At 34.0% G+C, this 21,768-nt stretch overlaps 1 protein-coding gene across 1 annotated transcript in view; it reads left to right on the top strand.

Annotated features, from left to right (window-relative positions):
- LOC136839374 (protein sickie-like) overlaps positions 1–21,768 on the top strand; it is a 245,394-nt gene that overhangs the window by 209,792 nt on the left and 13,834 nt on the right. The window contains exons 12-23 of the mRNA XM_067105291.1: positions 10,581–10,692; positions 11,884–12,053; positions 12,194–13,099; positions 13,369–13,551; positions 15,101–15,127; positions 15,995–16,176; positions 16,559–16,710; positions 17,662–17,688; positions 17,997–18,080; positions 18,572–18,881; positions 20,793–20,920; positions 21,376–21,554. Of these exons, the coding sequence (XP_066961392.1) occupies positions 10,581–10,692; positions 11,884–12,053; positions 12,194–13,099; positions 13,369–13,551; positions 15,101–15,127; positions 15,995–16,176; positions 16,559–16,710; positions 17,662–17,688; positions 17,997–18,080; positions 18,572–18,881; positions 20,793–20,920; positions 21,376–21,554 (2,460 nt within the window). The remainder of the gene's footprint in view (positions 1–10,580; positions 10,693–11,883; positions 12,054–12,193; positions 13,100–13,368; positions 13,552–15,100; positions 15,128–15,994; positions 16,177–16,558; positions 16,711–17,661; positions 17,689–17,996; positions 18,081–18,571; positions 18,882–20,792; positions 20,921–21,375; positions 21,555–21,768) is intronic.

The raw sequence follows: 21,768 nt of genomic DNA, 5'->3' as shown, positions 1-21,768 counted from the left end.
ACTGATGTACATAACACCACCAAAAAATATTTCCAATGTCATTTTCCTTGACTCTTGCATGGTATTGAAGATACGAGAGTAATATTTCGGCAGACACTTTTTACACCCATTCTGACACGGAATTTCTGTTTTCCTGAGAAGTGTTCTTATACATTTCTTCCCCGCCAATTTAACGTGTGTAATACTGAAATATGTACATGCTTTACAGAAGAAACTATAGAACAGATTTGTTCATGATTAATAGTAAGGGAAAAATTAGGAGAGATAATTGGTGGACAAAAGCTGATACCCTCCATCGTTTCCCGTTTCCCTCTGATGACCCCGTGTCAACCGCTGTGATTTCTTGTGATATATCGAAGGCTCGTGAGTGACTTTCGAGTGAAACACCAACTGAAGACATCCCGCCCCAGCCCCAAGACGGGCGCTCTTTTACCCTCGTGATTAATCGTCCCTTTTCTCAGTATTTACGTAACCTACGTCAATAAGAACAAAAAGTAAAAGACGTTGAAATATGTCGTGTGTTGAGTATGGACGAAATGTATAACCTAGCAGTGATACCAAAAAGACCATGTGAAGATTTGTTTGTTTCAGGAGTTACCAAATATTTGTCTCTTCCATTTAAGAATTATCCTTGCATTATCGCTGTGTAAATAAACAGTGCCCTTTCATTTAGGTTCAGTTTTCCTAGTAAGAAGTTTCGTTCTGTACATTTTGTGGTTTTAAAAGCAAAGCTTTCCTTAATTATTAATAAGTAATGGTTCCAGAATCCAGTTTTCGTATTTCAAAGAGATCCTGTGTTCTTTTTGCGAAAGTTATTTGAAAAATTATGTGTGGGTTTAGTTCACGTAGTTGCTAATCACTGTGTGTTAAATGTCACTTTTGCACTGTTTGTGGTTTTCATCAGTAGGATATTTTTACGAATTTATGGGAAAAGACCATAACTGAATGTGATTTACTTTGCAATTTAAATGTTGTTTGTATTATGGAAATGTAATTTATTGAACAAAGTGAAGTTCATTGACACGCAGGAACCGCATTAAACAGCTGCCAGTAAACTTGTCTGGAACTGAAGATAACTACAGTTCTGAAGCACTGACGGTCACAGAGAAATTTCTCTCTCCGAAAATACTTGTAAAAATTAAAGGCGTTAACATCAGCATATCTAAAAGAAGGGGCTATTTCTGGCTGATTGGGAATTTCAAATCGGACTTCGAAAATGGTTTCTTCCGGTATGGGTTTTAGAATAGAAGGCAGAGTGAAGGTTGTTACAGGGATTTTCGTGGCAAAATTATTGGAGTGCAGATTCTTCCAATGAAGATTTTGCAGCTGCTGTCAGTTAGACTGAAGTATTCGACTTTTATGAACACTGGAACGGCATAAAGTTCTGCTAAGAAAACACCTAAATACATTCGTTGTTTAATAAGTAAAACTGACTGTAAGCATAATTCGATATTCTGGAAATAGTAAAGCTTTCCTGACATTCCAATACGTTGTTTTGAGGTGGACTATAAGAACTTCTGATCCTAAAATGAGGGAAAAGCATGCAAATGGAAAATATTTTAACCAGGAGATGTGCAATTCAGAAAAAGAAAATTCATATGAAAAATAAATGGGAAAATTCCACTTCTTAGTGTTTAAAGAGATCTCGTACAGTGAATGCAATAAATCTCTTGAGAAAATGAAGTAACCCACTAGGAAAGGCAATGAACTCAAAGGTTGCATTATAATACTCTTTGGATTAAAGAGATGAGGCTGAAAACGAAGTAGTCTTGAAGAGAACTCTGTTCGTCTGTCATCTCTTGTCAAAAGAGACCATGGTCACCAGCACACAATTTCATATTCTTCAACTACTGCTTCTACGTCTCTTCCCCGTCCAAGACTTCACTTGTCTGTTTCCGTTCCTACTTAAGGCGTCCCATCAACTTCTGTCTCTAAACAATGTCCTCCTACGACGACGCTTACTTTCGTCACCGGTACTCCTATTCCTACGATGCAGAGTAAGCGCTTGACATTTTCTTCATCCATTTCATTTCTGTTGATTCTTGTGTTATTACTGAGAGTGACATGCTTGAATATTGAATCTTTTTAATACTTCCCCAAGAGGAGTTAATAATGCATCTGTTGGTATCATTTCTAGTTATATTTTCAATTATGGGAATATATTGGGTTAGAATTTATTATTGTCTTCGAATGTATTTACCAAAAGATTTTCATGTTCAATCTATATTTTTCGTGTAAGTAGCTGCAAATGTATGAGTCCCATTTTGGATTTGTAATGACATATATACAGTATATTTATACTGTCTATGTGTATATGTGTATATGTATGTATGTATATATATATATATATATATATATATATATATATATATATATATATATATATATATATATATATATATATATATATATATATATATATATATATGTGTATATGTAATGTGTGTGTGTGTTTGTTATTAAACTGGGGAACAAGAGTGCGAGTCACTACACTATTTTATCATAATGAAGGCTTCATATTTCAGGTCAATAAAGTTTTTACTCATTTAATGGGAACATTTTGCAGTAATTTAATTACAGTCGGTGACGTTAAATCTGTTATTAGAATTATGACTGTAAATTGGAGCAATTACTCTAGTTCAATATGCCACATAACCTCATATATCGTAAAGTTTTAGAATGCATTTGACATTTTAAGGCTTCAAATTTTGTTAGATAGAAAATAGACACGTTAGTAATGACAAAGGGTAAGGTAATCTGGCATGATTATGATTGTGGCCTTAGGCAATCTGTTCTGTTGATGACAGTGGTCAGATCGCCAAGGATTAAGGTTGATGGAGATGTAGTCACTAAATGGACACACGAAAGGACGAAAACTAAACAAATACTTGTTGGCTGGAATAAATCATTAACTGGACATCACTCGTGCTCAAAGTATGAATGTCTGTTTGAGCAGGATTCTGATCTACGAGACAAGCTTTTTCTTAATGCTTCTGATGTCAGAATTGGTAAACAAATTGTCTGAATTCAGCTTTTGGTGTAACGTTTTTTTGTCTCCATCATTATTATCATCATCATCATTCATTTTATGCCTCCTTCTGTACGAGAGAATAAAAGATATTTCTCTCTCTCTCTCTCTCTCTCTCTCTCTCTCTCTCTCTCTCTCTCTCTCTCTCTCTCTCTCTCTCTCTCTCTCTCTCTGTTCAAAAAATATACGCTGCAATTCAGGAACTATTCTTTCATGCTTTTAAATTAAAGTATAATTGATGGTCGATAGTAAAAACGGAATCAGTTTGATAAAACTTCGGATTTTCTGTAAACACGAGTATGAGAGAGAGAGAGAGAGAGAGAGAGAGAGAGAGAGAGAGAGAGAGAGAGAGAGAGAGAGAGAGAGAGAGAGAGAGAGAGAGAGGAGGGAGGGTTTTTATCTTTAAGGTTTCCATGTCCTGCCCCCACATAGCGGGAGAGAGTGCACCCACAGAATATGTATGCAGTTTTCCTAGACATATTTGAAATATATATATATATATATATATATATATATATATATATATATATATATATATATATATATATATATATATATATATATATATATATATATATATATATATATATATATATATATATATATATATATATATATATATATATATATATATATATATATATATATATATATATATTAAAAATTTTAATAAAGGTGGTTCTGATTAGTACTTGGATGGTTGACCACCTGGAAATCTTAGACGCCTTCATCACATAAGCCACCTTGAAAAACCGTGAGCGTGTGTTCATTAGATAAACATAGATATAGAGATGTATGTTAGTTGTGGTTTGATTATTTCGTATGTTTTTTTAGCACAAAATGTGACACATTGTTTTTTTTCAACTGTATTCTTTCCATATGCACTCTTAAAATGATGAAAGGAAGTCACCTGGCTACTTATGTCCATATATAAATGTGCACACTAATGACTATTCAAGTATCCTCATAATAATGACCTTTAGTCATGTTATAAAGAATTGTTTGAGGGGAAATTCGCAGTCGGTGTAATAATTTCAAAATTAATGAGGTATTCTGAAAAGAGAGAACAGAACCCTTGCACAATTCCTTTAATACTAGACAAACACATGAATATACTAGTAATTGCAAGTTATAAGGTAAAAATCAAACCTGTAATTAAATTAGAAATAATTTTTAATGATTTTTAAACGTTTGTCACAACTTTGATTCTTGAGAACTTAAATAGACCTTTATTCTTTTTCACAAGGATGTCCTTTGTTATTCACATCGTCATTTAGAGTTGCAAGACCTTAGCACAGCGATTAATGCAATGAGGTCATATTTTATGTGCTGTGTATTTGACGTTGTTCTCATTACTGTTTCTTTGGAACCTAAGTAGGCGTGCATGTAGAATTTGTCATCGACAGTGCTTGTATTATTTTCGGTGGTATGATTGGATCGAGTTGCACCCTTTCTGGCACAAGTAGGCCTATAGTGAATTGCTACTTATTCCGCACATCTATCACCTTGTTCAGTGTATGGGATCAAGATTTTTTCATATATATAATTACGTGTTTTGTTTCAGAGGTTAAACTTGGTTATGATGTTAATTGTCTTTCTTCTGCTATGTACTTACAACCCATTTTTCCCTTGTATAACTTTTAAAATTTTGTTTATTGCTGGTGTGTAATTTCTTTTTCTGAAATTATTTTCCAAAAATTCGTCAACATTTTGGGGAGCAGTTAGTACAAAGTATCTATTTTATTCTTCCTATTTGTGTGTGGAAAGCAGACCGGTCGCTGCAGCGTGCGAAACCCTTTTATACTTTACCTCTAGTGTGAATAAGTTGGTTGACCCGCTGTTTTTATAATTAATGCTGATACGTTTAGAAGGTCTTCCTTATTTTTTCGTTGCCTTGAAATTTTCTTGAATTTTGGAATCTTCCGTTAGAAACTGGTCTCTTTCTGGTAAAATACCAAGTTTAAAATAACAAAAGAATTGCTTTTCTCGAATCCTGAGGGATTTTATACTAAATGCCTTTACTTTTTATATTGTCATTTGTTAACAGATTTTTAGTATTATCTCGGATGTTCTTCATTCCGAATCTGTAATTCTCTCAAAAGCATTATTAGCGGAGATCACAAGCTTTTTACTTTTTTGTCTTTCCATTTCTCTTATATTCTCCTTTGCTTCAGGTGGAAAATCATACTCACTGCGACGTTTTGTATATCCGATTTGGTTGAACGTTGGAGAGATTACTGTGTGAATCAGGATCCGGAGATCCTGGTGTGAATCATAGTTTCGTTTTGTCTATATTGATTCAACGAGGAGTCGAACCAATTTATTTTTGTGGGTTTAAGATATCTCAGTGACTTTTTTACAATTGTCCAAAAAAGTTGGAAAACTTCACACACTGATTGCTTGGATCATTTCTGAAAAAGTCTCCTATTGACTGTCATTATTGTTCTTTTAGGGCGATAGTTTTTCGTTTTTGTTTTAGAATTTTGCGTTTAATAAACTTCGGTCGGAACTTGTTGATGAGCTTCCTTATTGTGTCATCGTGGATACCTCTCTCTCTCTCTCTCTCTCTCTCTCTCTCTCTCTCTCTCTCTCTCTCTCTCTCTCTCTCTTATATTTATATTTATATGTTTGTGTGTGTATATTATATTTATATATATTTATATATGTATATATATATATATATATATATATATATATATATATATATATATATATATATATATATATATATATATATATATATATATCTATTTATTTTTATATACGTGTGTGTTTATGTATGTATACACTTAGCATGACAAGTGTAGCTTTCTGACATTTGCCATTTTTTTTTATCATGGAGCATAACTGAGCAAATTGAAGTAACATAAACCCAGCGCAATCTATGATTGGTACAGTTTTAGTTATCGACGAATGTGAGGATGTAAGTCTGTGCGTGAGTGAGTGTAGCTGAGGCGCCATGTCCGAGGGATTAGAGGGTATTTATGTCTGGACCAAGTTGGACGGTCTGCTTGGGCCGTGACGTACCTTGGGATCTAAAGGTGGTGGTTAGATAAGGCGGGTATTTGTCCTTAGCAAGGGACGATTTTTACCATTTTCTCGTATTTTCTTTATTTCTTCCTATTTCATATTAAAACATACATGCTACTTGCATGCATTATATCATTTCTCGTCATAATGTGGTTCGGATTCCACAATAAGCTGTAGGTCCCGTTGCTAGGTAACCAGTTGGTTCTTAGCCACGTAAAATAAATCTAATCCTTCGGGCCAGCCCTAGGAGAGCTGTTAATTAATCAGCTCAGTGGTCTGGTTAAACTAAGATATACTTAACTTTTAGTAGAAAACTTCCTGATTCTTGATAATGAAGTTAAGAGTTGAGAAATGCTTTGTGGCTACAGAACACCTGCATGACGCTCATAGGGCAAAAAATATTAATATCAGCGTTCTGTTTATGATTTGATATTCTTGACGGAATTTCGTATGACATTTATCTGTCACTTAAAGAGTCGGTATAGATGAAAAATTCTTGGATAAACCCTGACTTTTAAGGGCATTGGATGTATCCGTTTACGAACTGTTCACTTATGAAATTGTTGCAACAAAAGAATATATTTTGACAAAAAAATATCTGGTCCCTGGAGATTCTCAAGGGGAAACACCCAATGGCCATGTTTGTAGACATCAGAGGTGCCTCACACTGAGGGACCTGGGGTAACCCGAACGAACTGTAAGGTCTGTAATGTGTAAGGTAAGGTCTTGTTTCCTATGCCCTGTTTAGCACTTTGAATCAACCATCATTCCTTTTTTAGTTGATCTGACAAGCGTGCAGTCAGACAGAAAGAGCTTGTTAAATTCGTTGGATGCAAATTTGTATGCAGTCCTACGAGAAACAAACATTTGTAGTTATGCAACGCAACACGGAAATGACATTTGGTTTTTTTTTATTTGAATGTATGTTCTGCCTCAAATAATGCTTCTCCGGTTTTTATTTTATTTATTGTATGTGAATTGAAGTTTTCCACTTGTGAGTATTTTCATGTAACCTGTAATGCATTGTCATATTTACTGCCATTGTACTCCATTTTCTCGAAGTGGAAGACGTGCAGGATTCAACGAGTTAAAAACTTTTTAGTCTCTTATTTCATACTTTAACTAGGTATTTGCTTTAATATCATGTTTTCTATGTGATCATTCTGCATTTTTCGTATGGCCATAGTGGCTGAACGTTCTCAACTAAACCAAACTAGCTAAAAAAACTTGGTGACATATAGTCCATTCTTTTCGAATTAAGTAACATATTACCCATTTATTTTATACGATAGAAATTGGGCAATAGATATTGCCAATATTGCGATAATTTGGTTTTTATCTTCAAAGAGGATGTCCAGTTTTTATAGCTGTGTAATGGATGCAGCAACAAGTTACAAAAAATTTGGAAGATTGCCTCAGATGTTTCGAACTACAGTTACACCTTGTTGTTTCGACTGTTAGAGCTTGTTTGCGACCTGCAGGCATAGCATTTGTGGTGCGATTTTACGTTTGTAGGGGAATGGTATTAAACATTTATTTAAGGTTACAGTCACTGCAAATCGTTCTGCAAGAGAATTCTCATTTAGTGAAGAGAGGAAAGATATGTATTAAACATTACTCATGGTGCTATTGTTCAGTTTTACTTCATCAAATAATCTTTTGCCAGAAGGGGGTAAAAATGGCTCTCAGAGATTCACTTTTTATCATATGTTTGGAGGTTTTGAATTGTCTCCAGTAGAAAATATTTTAGCTTCATCTAAGTGCAATTAAAAGTAGTATTAATTCGTGGCCGAACAACATGGTTTTTATTTAGCATATGAATATTTTACTTAAAATATAAATCAGTACTTCCGAATGCTTAGTCGTAAGTCTAGTATGTGGAAGTGTTTGTTGACAAGTCTTCCTGACTTGAATGCAAGCCCTTCCGTCATAGTAGGTTTTAACGTAATTTTTTTGTAGCCATTAATTACATCGTAGAGATTTTCTGTGCAGTATGCCATTGTGAAATAAATGTATTTTCGTATGAATATTACTTCAAAGAAGTATTACAGACATGTAATGCAAAGAAGTATCACAGACATGTAATGGCGAATAGTAAAACAAGGCTATTTGGAATAGCGTTTTTGCAGATACTGCTTTCATGAGATTTATTTTGAAATTTCAAGCTTGAGTTCAAGAAGCAATGGCTGTAGTATAAAACTCCAGCATTTGATGTTAAGTTCCCATCTTGGTTCACGTAACTCTCCTAACAGCGAGGCTTTCCCTTCGTGAATTTCATATTCTTACACTTCTAATTCCTAGAATTAGCCTTATAGTTAGACTTCCTCCCAGCCTTAGCCTGTATATTGTAATAATGGCCTTCATTTCGTAGTACTAGAAGGGCAAGTTTCTAGGAAACCGCTTAGCAGTGGATGGCTGGAGGCAGTCGTGTTTACGTGCCTGCGCCCGCCCGTTTGAGTGTGTCAGAGAGGAAGAGGGCCTGAATGTTTGTGTAGACCGTGATTGCATTTCCCTGCTTTCAGTTAAACACTTTCAAACTAGCTAATGTTTCAGTCTAGAGTCACTTAAAATACCCTCATTATAAATGTTCATATCTACTGCTTCGTAGGTATAAATATGCAGTAATATTTTCATGTTCTCATTGTTAGGATGGTGGGAGGTTGAGAATATGACAATGGAAGGTGTTAGTCTTAGTGTACGTGCTCCATGGTTGATTGCTTGTGCGGCTAATATCCAAAGCAGGGACTAAACCATGATTTGCAACATCTGCAGGAAACCTGTCCACACATTATTTGTTTGATATTTCTTGTCACAGTCATCCATAATTCAGTCCCCTAAAATAGCTACTGCAAATTAGTTCAGTGCGTATTTGAATATCAGGTTATTTTCTTGGTTGATCTTACTGTGTCAGGGATTCTACCAGGTATTACTAGATTTTCCAAAATTACAAAATCTTTTCATAAGCCATCAAATTCCAGCTTAAGCTTAATTTTCTCGCCGGTGCTAAGGCTCGTGAGCTATGCACATCGATATTTTAATTCAAGTAGTACCTCTCTGCTATACACTACATCCTTATTCTTTTTTTCCCTCTTATAGAGCCTGGAAAGGATAAGCCTAAATCATAAGCAGAGGGAGAAAGGAAGCGAGATTATTTGGAAATTAGTTTTAAAAAAAGCATGTAATTATGTCCTGAATTTCCCATCTGTAAGGCACAATTGCTGTTTTTTTTTCTATATCGCTTTTAAGGGTTTGAATGGCAATGATTTGTTATGTGCAATACCGAGACATGTCACTCTGTCGAAGAGACATATTAAACCTTCTGCCCTTCCGCTCCTATTTAAGTCTTCATTAGTCATCCTTTTATGAATTGTTTTCCTTGTTAGTGACCTTTTGTGTTACTAATGGATTCCCCGAGACATCCTGGCGCAGCAACTCAGAGGATCTTAAGAAAAAAAAAAAAGTGGGTTACATCATGCCCATTAGCCGTGACTCGCCCATTGAGCACCGTTTTATCCTTCAGCGCACTCGACATGAATTTTCTTGGCTGTGTGGGCGAGGCGTGTTGACTGCTGCACATCAAACATCTTAAGTTTTGTTCGTGTTACGAAATTTTAATTTATTTTACGAATTTGTTCTTGTCTGGACAGTCATCTTTCGCGTTATTCTGTTACTACTCAAACTATTCCCGTTGAGGTTTCAGTAGATAGTTAAAAGAAGGTCGAATTTTAATGTAATTAGGTTATGCTTGTGTTGTTATATATTTTATAAATTTAAATGTGATAAAGTCTTTATGAAATGTTTTTATGAAGGCTTACGTTTAAAGAGTGCAGTACAGAATCCTATTGTTAAGGGATGCATACATGCATATTTTTTTTCTTTACTAAAGTTGACCGTAGATTTGGATACTTTTTCATTTATGTGAATATACCATATATTGCAGTGAAATTTAAAACTATTCTTTTTCCTTTTTTGATGTCACAGATGTAAATCCTATATATGATTTTATTTCACTCAGATTTGAGATCTAATCTTTCTTGTTTCTATTAAAATTTTTCATCTCAGTTCTTTTTATTGTTTAGATTACCATGGTTTGCTCTACATTTGTTACATCCTAAAACAGTCACGTCAGGATTACATTTATGAAAGAGCCCCTTTTATAAAAGGCAACAAGTAGGCTACAGATATTTTTGATATATAATAATGATTTTCATGGTCATTTTCAAGTGAGGTTGTTGATCTCTGTAAGTACTTTCTCAACACCCATCATGAATTTCACCAATAAAAAAAGGTATTTTTCTTCAGTGTAAAATGACATTATGGTTATAATGCGATTTACATAATTTCTTTGTTTGAACGGTTACGTTGCTGTTCTTTTGATGCATATTTGTAGGTTTTTGTTTTATTAACATTTCATAATTGTTATTCGAATATAAGACTCAAATTATAGTTTTTCCATGGTAGGGGAAACATCCTGTCGAAATTTGTCTAAACTTGCATTATTCTTGCTCTCTCTCTCTCACAGTTTTGACGACAGCAGCAGTCTAAGTTCGGGGGTAAGTGACACCCTGAATGAGATGTCTGCTGAGGAAGTTCTCTCATCATCACTGTCATCAGATCACCCAGCTTATGCGAAGGTAAAATCCAGGATGATGCTAGTGAAATCGGGAGGAAAGATTTTATTTTGTAAAATGAGATTTTTAGATATATTAGCTCCTTTTAGAAGTTTTCCTTTTTAGAGCAGTTTTGAAAGTCTTAACTAGTAACTACATTTTTTGGTGTATAAAAAGTACCTTGGTCAAATTTTAACTCTGCAGTGTCATCTTAGTGGGAAAATGGTCTCAACAGTTTAATGTTATGTTTTGCCAAAATGAGGAAAATGTTTCCAGTCAACCTTTCCCCCACCCAATTCAATGTAAAAATGCTGTACTATGAAGGACACTCTCTAGTGTCCATTAAAAATATCATCTTTAAAGTCATTAAGATTATTGCTCACATCTTATCACAGTTTCTTTCTCTGGGGTAAAAAAAAAAGTTTCTTTTAGGTATTGAAAACAAACTGATTAGTCACCATAAACCTTTGCAAAGACTGTGTGTCAACATTAAAAAAGAAGGAGGTTTCTACTTACTGTAAATTGAATGGAACGACAATATAAAAACTTAGATCTTGGTGTGCCACTTTCCTTTTATTTAAAAGTTGCTTTAGGTGCCAGTTTGGACTTAAGTTTTATCTAAAAATAAACTTATCACCTGTGATCAGTGAGAAAGGGAACACACTTAAGCATCATACCTAGTATATATTTGTAGTCCTTTAAGTACTAAGTATGATACACTAAGGAATGCTTGAAACTCTTTACCTTTACGACACCAGGATTTTTTTTTTTTTTTTTTTTTTTTTACACTGGAAAAATATGGGAATTTATGGGGTACAATTGGACCTTGACTTGCTACACTTTGTCGGATTAGGGCCAAAGGAAGTATAAATCAGATTGAACCACATGGACTGTTACATTTGTTCTTTTATTTTTTTGTCTTTAATATTACTGTTGAAAACTTAATTTTACATATTCTTTCAAGTACAAATTACATATTAGATACAATACATTGTATCTGTTTCTCAAGAATGTAGTTGGTTGTAAGAGTAACAGATGTAAGATTAGTAGTACTGTATGTTGCCTATTGGAAATACTGTATGATGTATTTTGTTCATTTAGTGGTAATTATCTGTGACTTGAGATAAAAAGTTTAGTGGAATGGCATAAATAACAAATCATTTAAAACTTAGTCGTACCTTCAGGTATTTTTAAATATTTTTTTTATATATAAAGGGTCGTAGTATGAAAGAATTGGGATTGAAGCTTCCAGTTGGACTCAGTGGTTCTTCACCTAGAAAGATGGCCATGGGCGTAGACCCCTCCGGCATGTATAAAGTTGTCTCTAGCAGGGCCCATGTCAAGAAAACAGAGAGTGCCCAACAAACAGACAATAGTGCCTTCAAGTGAGTATCCCTAGTAATGTTTCACTCACTGATTGATTACTTTTGTTATTGTGCTAATATTACACGGTAAAATTATCTGTATCATTAATGTTATTGGTGATATATAGAAATTAATACAACACATAATGATTTCATTTCAGACAAATATCAAATACACAATGGAAAAAGTATGTAGAAAATGGCAAGGGAAGCCTTGAACGTTCAGCAAAGGAGCTCCAGAAAGGTGCTGATGCTTCAGGTAGTAGTTCACGCAAGATGGACCACAAAAAATCCAATCTAGGATCACCTCAGACTGGTATGCCCAGTAGTCCTGGAATGAACAGTAATCCTGTTTCAAATTCTTCAGGGGGATCTAGAAAGGTAGAGAAAAAAGGAACAAGCAGTGAGAAAAGAAGAGAAGGAGAAAGAAGTAGTAAAGATAGGGGCATGTCTGCTATGTCACCGCAGCTTAATGGTGACTCCAAGAAGATTCAGAATCCTAAAACGGCTCCTAGTAACTTTGGCTACAATGGCAAAAGAACTACCAGTACAGGTAGCATGTCAAGTACAGGAAGTTCAAAAGGTAGTAAGTCCGTGAAGGAAGTTGATAGTGGCAGTGCTTCTCGTCACGACGGTTCTAGTCACAGCCTAGAAAGGCCGAGGACAAAGCTTAAAGTGTCAGGTGGAACTCAAACAACAAGTGACTTGCATTACATGTCTAGTGGAGTCCACAGTGACAGTGAATATTCTTCAGGTTCTTTGGGTCGAAAGTATCAGCTTAAGTCTTATTCTCTGAATGGGCCTGTGGCAGCACAGTTGTCTCAAAGTGTTCGTGAGAGGATTATGCAATCGCCTTATAGTAAGGTGCATGTAGGAGATTATGGACAATATGCATCTCCGTATTATAGAGAGAGAAATCCTCGTATGAAACCTACAGATGGCTCATTAAGTGATTCCCCATATTCCAACTATGCTGAATTGCAGTACAGTGGAAGCCCTTATAGTAGTCCATACTCTTGGGTTTCAAGGAGTAACTATGCTGGATCTGTAGCTTCTGCACCTACAAGGTAAGTAATACATGTCATGAATTTGTCCTTTGTGTACACATTTCACCTTACAATCAGTTTCTGTGTTTTGTCTGTGAATAGTCACTGCTTGATGGGAGCTGTTGATGATTTTAGATTTCCATTAGCATTGAAATGCACTAAAATTTCACCTTGAAAGGTTTTCAGTCCAGTCCATGAATGCAAATGTGTTTATAAAGAATGGTGTTGAATCAATTGACTCTCAATAGTTTTGCTAATACAGCTTCATACCTGGGCTTCCTTAAAAACAGACCCTTGGGTGGCAGTCTTACAGAAGCAGAGAGTATGGAAAGTATAAGCTCAAGCGCCTCGAGCATAGCTGCACAAATCCAGCACGCTCGAGCCACCAGCCTCACACAAGCCCGCCTAATGATGCACCAGCGGGAAATGTCCTCTTCCCCTTCCCCTAGACTTGCTCGCTCCAATAGTGTTAGGTAAAGAATCTATTTTTGCTCTCCCATATTGAATGAAATAACCAAATAACCAAAACAGAATTTTAATAGCATTATAATAGTTTACAGATAATGGAAAATTCCTGACTGCTTTCAGTTTTGCTCTGCACTTTAATAAACAAATTGTCAGTATAGTGCATTTCTACCCTTGTGTGATAGATATTCACTGCTTGATTGTTTTTTGTATTTTTCTTTATTATTTGTAATGCTGGTAATTGTTTTCGTGCTTTTGGGGTGTTCATACTGATATTTTCTCCTAGGTTTTCCAGGTTAAATCATTTGCATTTACTACCGTACCATAACAATTATTATTTAGTGTATCATTTTGACTATTTTAATTAATTATTTGTCAGAAAGTCAAAAGGTTCAAGGTAAACAAGTTTGTCTTCGTATCTCAAGAGTAAGATTATCTGTCACATGAAGGTTAGCTTTAGCCTCACATAGAAATAAACTAAGTTTAACTATAGGTGTCACCCAAGATTTTGATTCAAGAGACATGCAAGACAGTATGAAATCTTAAATATGAAATAGTAATATATAAACTTAGTAGTGACAATTTTTAAATATTATATCACTTGGTTTCATTTACTTTTATTAGTACACCCAGCAATCATATTTTTTGTAGTTCTTTTGTGATATACTTCTGTAAGAAATTAGGATGCTTTGCAGATTACATATCGAATTACTGTGCATACAGTAAAGCCTATACAATAAAGCTGTAAGTCTTCCCAGGTTTTATATAGTGTAATTTTGTAAGCTTTAAATTTTATAACTTATGTGCAACTTTCCATGGCACATTAAGTACACAGAGAATAATTTCACAGTAAGATGTCACATATCTATCTTTTTTAAATGAGATGATGAGTATATTATCCCCTCATGTTAATCATCCTTGTTCAGAGATATGTTACTTTGAGTACATTCATAAAGAGGCTTTATGAATATTTGAGTGGTGGATGAAGCAAATTAGAACTTTAATTCACACTGCCTTACTGATGCTTTAAATTTCATAAGAAGCTAGCTTTATTTATAGGACAATACAATATGTATAAATGAAAAGGAGCATCTTGATGTGTATGGATTTTTCAGCTTCAGTCTACATGATCCTCCATTCTTTGAAAAGAAAAACTCAAGAGAACAGTAGTACAGTATACAATTTTTTCATAATAAAAACTTACCACCAAGCATTTTGAAATAATAATTACAGTACAGTACTTGATATTTTGCACTGTTGTCGCTTGTTACACACATTTAAAACTAATCTCAGCTTTTATTGCTTTTGATTTGTTCATTCACTGCCTATTTTGGTATGAATACTTATAAGTCACTTTCATTTTGAAAAGTAATTTCTCTTGTCATGAAGTTGTTTTTGGAGCATGGAAAACCTTGTGGCTCTGGTGTATTTGTAAGGCATTTTGTTATCTTTAATATAAGATTTGTCAAAAATTGTTTGTATTGAGGGAGTGTCAAAGTTTGGAAAGTTGTTTTTAGGTTTTTAATGTCAATAACAAGTAATTTATCCTGCCCGCAGCCATCTTATTGAAAGGACCTTCCCTAGGTATGGCTTTGAAGCATTACAGTTTATGGTAATAGCTTTGCTTTTTTGTGTGACATTTGTAATGATTATTGCTTGCCTTCATTTATTTTTAATTTTTTTTAGTAGAAATAGTAGATCTTTGTTGTTACTGTGTCAGTGAATCAGATACTGTAGTGGAAAATGTGCAATTTTCATTTTCAGAGACTTTTTTTTTTTTACTGTATAGCACTAGAAACCTTAGTTCTGCTACATATGATAATTGGGTAGTGAGACCAATTTGTATATCAGATCAGTTACATATTGCCCTTATTATTATGTCATTTAGAAACTGCACTAATGTGGACATTGATTTACTGCGGTATTTGCCATGTGTTAGGTGCTTGATAAGTGCTGTAGCAATGCAACGTAGTGGTATGGTGTAAAATATTAATCATCTCTCAACCACTGAGTTTTCATTGGAATAAAAAACTTTTCTTGATCAGCTCAATTAAAGTACAATGTTCCAACCATCAGTTTATTTTTCATATAGAGGGGCTTAGCTTTGTATCTCAGAATTTTGAGTTTGTTTTTTTAAAGCTCTTTATTTAAGAATTTGGAGCTTGTTTTTCTCTGATGATTTGCCATTTTTATGTAAAATTGTTGCAAAAATAATGTAATTCTGTGCATGAATATTTTGTGCATTTATTTGTTTACTTGAAGGTAAGTTTCAGTAATTCAAATTGCAATTTACTGTACTTTTCAGAGCCTTCCATAATTATTTCATTTTGGAAATTTTGTATATTCTATACACAAAATATTTAACTAGTGATGATTATCAGTTCTGCTGCTGTTTTTTTTACCATTTGCTTGTTTTGAAACTAATTTAATCTGTTTTATGTGTATTAACAGATCCACAAAGTCAGAAAAGCTCTATAGCAGCAATGTAAGTGGCAGGGAAACTTATCATGCATCGCAGCCAACTAGTCCAACACCTCCAGGTAGCGCTAGAATGCCAATTTCTCCTCTCAATACTGTTCGGGGCTCACCATATTACTCTACAGTTATTCCCAGAACTTCTAAAGATGATGACTGTAAGTATCTCAAGAAATAAATTACTACTTTTCAAAGTACCTGTACAGTAGGAGTGCTGTAATTTTGATGTACTGTTCTGACTTGTCTTGAATGTTCTGCTTGCAATAAGTTGAGACATAATCCAAGAGGATTTTCTTTTATACTTTTCTAGGTAATGCCTCCATTCTCAAATGTAAGATATGTAAATTGTTTACAAGTGCACAAACAGCATAGGCTTACATGTGAGCTGATGGAAACTAGTGTTAGTCTGCAAATTTTTCATAAACATGAACTGAGTTTGTGATTTCTTTAGTTTTGTTGAATTTTTAAATGTAGTTCGCTGTTGCATATTGATTTTGTCTCTTATCTTACTTTGATATTCAGTAACTGGTGTCTTTTCAGGTCATGGTTCCTCTTTATCACTGGTTTCATCATCCTCATCACTTTATAGCTCTCAGGAAGAGAAGCAAGCAGCTGAAATTAGGAAATTAAGGAAAGAACTAGCAGAGGCCCAAGATAAAGTTGGAACTCTAACCAATCAACTTACAACTAATGTAAGTTCATAGCCATATCAAGTTGGATTATGAATGAAAGGAATATTGTGGTTAAGTATCTTGGGTTGGCAGTGTAGTAGATGAGGTTTACCTCTGAGTAATAAAAACTCATTTTCCCCTTCTACGCATTTGTTGATGGTTCCTCAAAATGTACAATCCCTAATTAACAATTTTGTTTCTAGCTTTGGTTGTCTGTGGGTACTAGTTCAGGTATTTAACTAATATTTTTAAAATGGAAAAAATTTTAGGCTGTAAATGTGTAATTTATTTATATACATTTTACTGGGACTGGCTAGTTTGCACATTACTAAATGAATACTGGGGTAGATATTATTGTGAGACTGACTTATGAAAGTCTTAAAAAATTACGTGCATACTTTGTTGATATTTGAGAGTACCATTTGAAATATCACATTGATCTCATGTTAAATTGGTAATATTATATGATCTCAGTAAGAAAGCAGTTTATTGCCTATATTTATGTATACAGTATCATTTCTTCTTTATGTAGAGCAGCATAGTATCTAGAGCTAGAGTAAGGGAAATTGGATTTTATTATTTATATTTAGAAAGCTAGTGCCACCTGTTTTTTATACATGTTGTACAGTATTTATAACTTTACATATTAAGAGATTATGTAGAACAGGATTGTCCATATATGAACATAACTCAAACTAATCCTGTAAAAATATTTATTGGAAGCAACCAGCCAAAAAGACATTAATTGCATGGATGTCACTACTGATTTTGTCTTTTAGTAAGAGTTAAGTTTCTGTGGTTTTGTGTTTTTTTGTATAAACATGGAAAATGCAATAGTATTTTAAAAGAAAATTTTATTTGCCTGTTCTAGAATTTATGCATGTTTTTTTATTGTCACTTCACTATACTAAATAAAGTTGGTTAAAAAAATTTTGATGGATTCCTTTTTGTTAACTATTTTTTCCTTTTCAGAATTCAGTTTTCAACTTCATGAATACGGTAATTATTTCTGCCCTTTGATACTGATTTAATTTATGAACTTTGGTCTGATGACTTGGCACTAGAACTATTTGGTTATTCCATATGCCCTATGATACTGACAGAGAAAAAATATGAGTTGTCAAATATTTACACTTCCTCCTTTAGATCAGCAGTTTTTTGGAACCCTTTATTTGGCTGGTTGTTATACTTTGTTCTTTTTCTTAAATTATAAATCAACTTTGGCTGGTTGTTATACATTGTCCTTTTTTTTAGATTTCAAATCAACTTTGGTTGTGTTTCCAATTAAAAATTGTATTTCCCACCAGGCTCATGTCGTGGCAGCATTTGAACAGTCACTCACAAATATGACCAACAGGTTGCAACAGCTTACTGCCACGTCAGAGCAAAAGGTAAAATTTTTTCATTTTTTAACTTTTGTAAATACAGTAATATTTTTAACATGTACATATACACATTGTTTTGTTTCTTGAAAGTGATGTTAACACGGTTTTACAGCATGTCATTGTCAAGCATTAACCTGAAAATGATGTTCCCACCCATATAGGATATTGCATAACTTGACACTTGACTTAAGCGAATGTTGTTGTCTAGTTCAGAATAGAATACAAGTCATACGTTTCAGGAGTTTTATATTAACATTTAAATTGCCTTTTAAATTTTTAGCAGTTCAAAAATCTAAGTTTTGAACTGGAATTAATGACCTGAACTGCAATTAAATTTATTTCTCACAGTAATTTTTATCTTTTTTATGTCACTTTTATGTACATTATGTTCCAAGTACATGATTTATATACCATACTACAAAATTGCATTACAGTATAGTAATGTATATTATGTCACTTAATTCTAAATAATTTTATACATTATCATCTACTTTCAGGACTCTGAAGTTATGGAATTGAGAAAAACGATTGAAGCATTGCGTCAACAAAGCGTAGATGCTGGGTTGACTGTAGCCTGCCTTCAAAGTACGTTCCCTGCACAACACCACCACTCCACCCCTTCCCCTACCAGGCACCACAACCACCACCCTTCGCACCCTCCCAACATTGCCTCGTGTTCTGTGCTTAATGTCACTACCAGCAGTCGTTCCAGTTCACCCGAAAAATCGGGCCACCATGACCTTGCGCGCAGACACACTTTCACGGGGAATTGTAAAGACCTTGTAGTGTGTGAATTTAATGACTCTGGTGAGATTCTGTCACCTTTCAAACAAGCAAGCAGGCTTCTCTTCTCCACTTGAAAGCTGAGGTTGATCAACCTCAGCTGGGCTCAGTTGTCTAGGCCTAGCTGATGCTCAACAGTAAAGCTTTGCAACTTCCAAAAATGTCTTTTCATGAATGATGTGAAACATTTTAAAGTCTTTAAGGGTTTCATATAAGCATGGGTGATGGGTAGCGGCTCCATAGTACAGTACTGTACATAACAAAGATCCCTCTCCCTCCCTTTCCCTTAACAAAGACAGATGTCCACAAATTCGTTTTTAAATTTCAAGTTGGTTTGCTGTGGTTTTTTTGGAATACTAATATTGATGGTACATACTTTTGTACTGAAAAAAAATTGTGTGGCTACCACTTTTTTAACAGCTTCAAGAAAATGTGTTAATGCATGTACAGTCATTTTCTTTACTTTTTATCTTCTCTGTCCAAGCTTGCTGCCTGTTGAATGGTTTATTTATGTTTGTATTTATTCGGTGAACAATATTTGCACAAATTTTGCCTTCTACACCCTCAAAGTAACATAAAAATTATGACAGGAAATGAGTTCTTAGTAAGGTTTTAAGAGTGAACCACAGGAATGCCTTGATGTACAAAGTCTCTGCTTCCCTTAATTTCCTGTAATGCAAAATGCAAGTATTTATAACTGGACAGTCTTATACCAAAGCTAAACTGTCACTGCAAGTTTTAGTTACTCAACTTTTTTCCTTAAACAACAAAACTGCTTCATCAAAACCAATTGAAGGTTGTAGAAAATCATTTAATTTAATTTTGTTCATTATGGGAACAGTATCCCATGAAAGGATGAATAGTTCTTCAGAGACTTAGAAGTTTTACAAAAATGTACAGTATCAAGAAAATACAACCAGCTTCCTATTGGTAAACTTCACAAGACACATCACAGGATCCTACCTTGGAAATGTAGTCCAAAATACATGTGGATCTGAAGAACAATTTTTATTCTCAAGCATTACTCCATTATGTTGCAAGGAGTATATGACTTAAAAAACATGAAGGAAGTTCTACTCTAGCTTTTAAGTAGCACAAGTTGTAGGTACAGGTACTTGTTAATTTTGTTGGATTTAGTGTGATTTGATTAAATGTTATGAAATATAGCAGGCATTTCTCATGGAAGGAGATATGTTATCCTGTAAAATTAGTATTTCAACCCTGCAAGTAAAATGAAGGGTTGCAGAAAAATACTTGATATGCCATGAATATACATGTAATGGCTTTCTTCCATCCCAGTTTTTGCAGTCTTAATATGGAATTATATTTTCCCAACTCTTTACATCTGACTTTCAAGATAAATGTGTGGTTACATTATTAAAAATTTTAATTAATATATACTAGAGTATTTGTTGTTACATTTCAGTAAGAATACAGTAACTGAATATGTAAAATTTAGAATAAAAACTTGCTGGCTGTGTAAAACTGAGAATAAAAACTTGCTGGCCCTATTGTAATAATCTAAATGAAAATGGCATCATAGACACAGTCACTGTCTTCTCTTAATTCACTCGTAATTCACACATCTCAAAGAATTTCTAAGGTATTCCTGTGTATGTGTTTATTTTTCTTAGATTTCTTCAACAGACAACTTTTGACGTTCATCTTCAAATTACTGTATTACAAATACTATTTGTAATTATCCCAACATCATATAGTAACCTAATAAAACTATGGTTTGTTGCAGAATACAGTTATTTGCAATTTCATGTTTAAATACCTCTCGGAAGATTTTACAGAATTTGAGAACTCATTTCCATTGATTCCATTGGTGTTTGTTTTCATTTGGTATTTTGTATTTCCTAATAAGAGCAAGGTGTAATTAGTAAATTATATGCCCAAAAATATATTTTGACTTTTTCTTTTGTATTTTAGGTGGAAAATTAGTGAGAGGAACGTCTGTTGAGTCCGTTTCTAGTTTATCCTCTGCTTGTTCAGCAACATCGCACACATCAAATCATGATAAAAGTGATAGTTCTAAGTCAAGCAAAAAGAAGGGTTGGGTAAGTATAGGATTTGCAACGTTATTGATACTATGATTTTCATAAAAATTTTGTCTCTTATTAAAAGCAGAGTGAATCGAAAATGCAACTGCATCTTGTAACTTATGAACTGTCAAGAAAGTAATGTTGCCTTGACAACAATAATTTCAGCAAAAACAATAACCACTCATGCTATCACATTGTAAGTGAAGATCACTCCAAATAAAAAAATGGACCACATTTCTTGATTATCAAGTTACAGACTTGCTTACTCCAATGTTATTATTTTAAAAATATCAGATTATTGTAGTACAGTATACACAAGTAAAATCTTAAATTATTGTTTTGTTTGTATCATAAAAATGTTTTACCTTCTATTCTTTAGACATTTTGATTCTGTTAGTATTTATTCTGGCTTTATAATTTTTGGTTAGAATTTATAAAGTACAGTGTATAAGGTGTATTTCTTTCTGTAGCTCCGGAGTTCATTTAGTAAAGCCTTCTCCCGTGGGCACAAAAAGAACAAACATGGCACTGGAGGTTCTGTGTCAGATGTTGAAAGTTGGGAGCGAGGTGAATGCTCAGCTCCTGCTTCACCACTTATGCAACGTGCATCTGGAGGTCAGAGTGATGCTGAGAGTCACTCGACTACAGGGTAAGTATTTCAAGCTTTCATGAGCAGTTCCTCATCTTTATAAAATTGATACAGTTTCTTAATTAATGTAAATTTACAAGATGATTATGCACCATATTAATTGGTCAGCGTTTCAGATAAGTACACACAATAGTGGCTTTATATAGTGAACAGTAAGTAGTAAAGATGATAAATATATTTCTGCCATTTCATTGATTTTTATTACTGTTATGTC

This window comes from Macrobrachium rosenbergii, chromosome 6 (genome assembly GCF_040412425.1).
Source record: "Macrobrachium rosenbergii isolate ZJJX-2024 chromosome 6, ASM4041242v1, whole genome shotgun sequence".
NCBI lineage: Eukaryota > Metazoa > Arthropoda > Malacostraca > Decapoda > Palaemonidae > Macrobrachium > Macrobrachium rosenbergii.
Note: the sequence above shows the minus strand (reverse complement) of the source record. Positions and strands in the feature narration are given on the sequence as shown.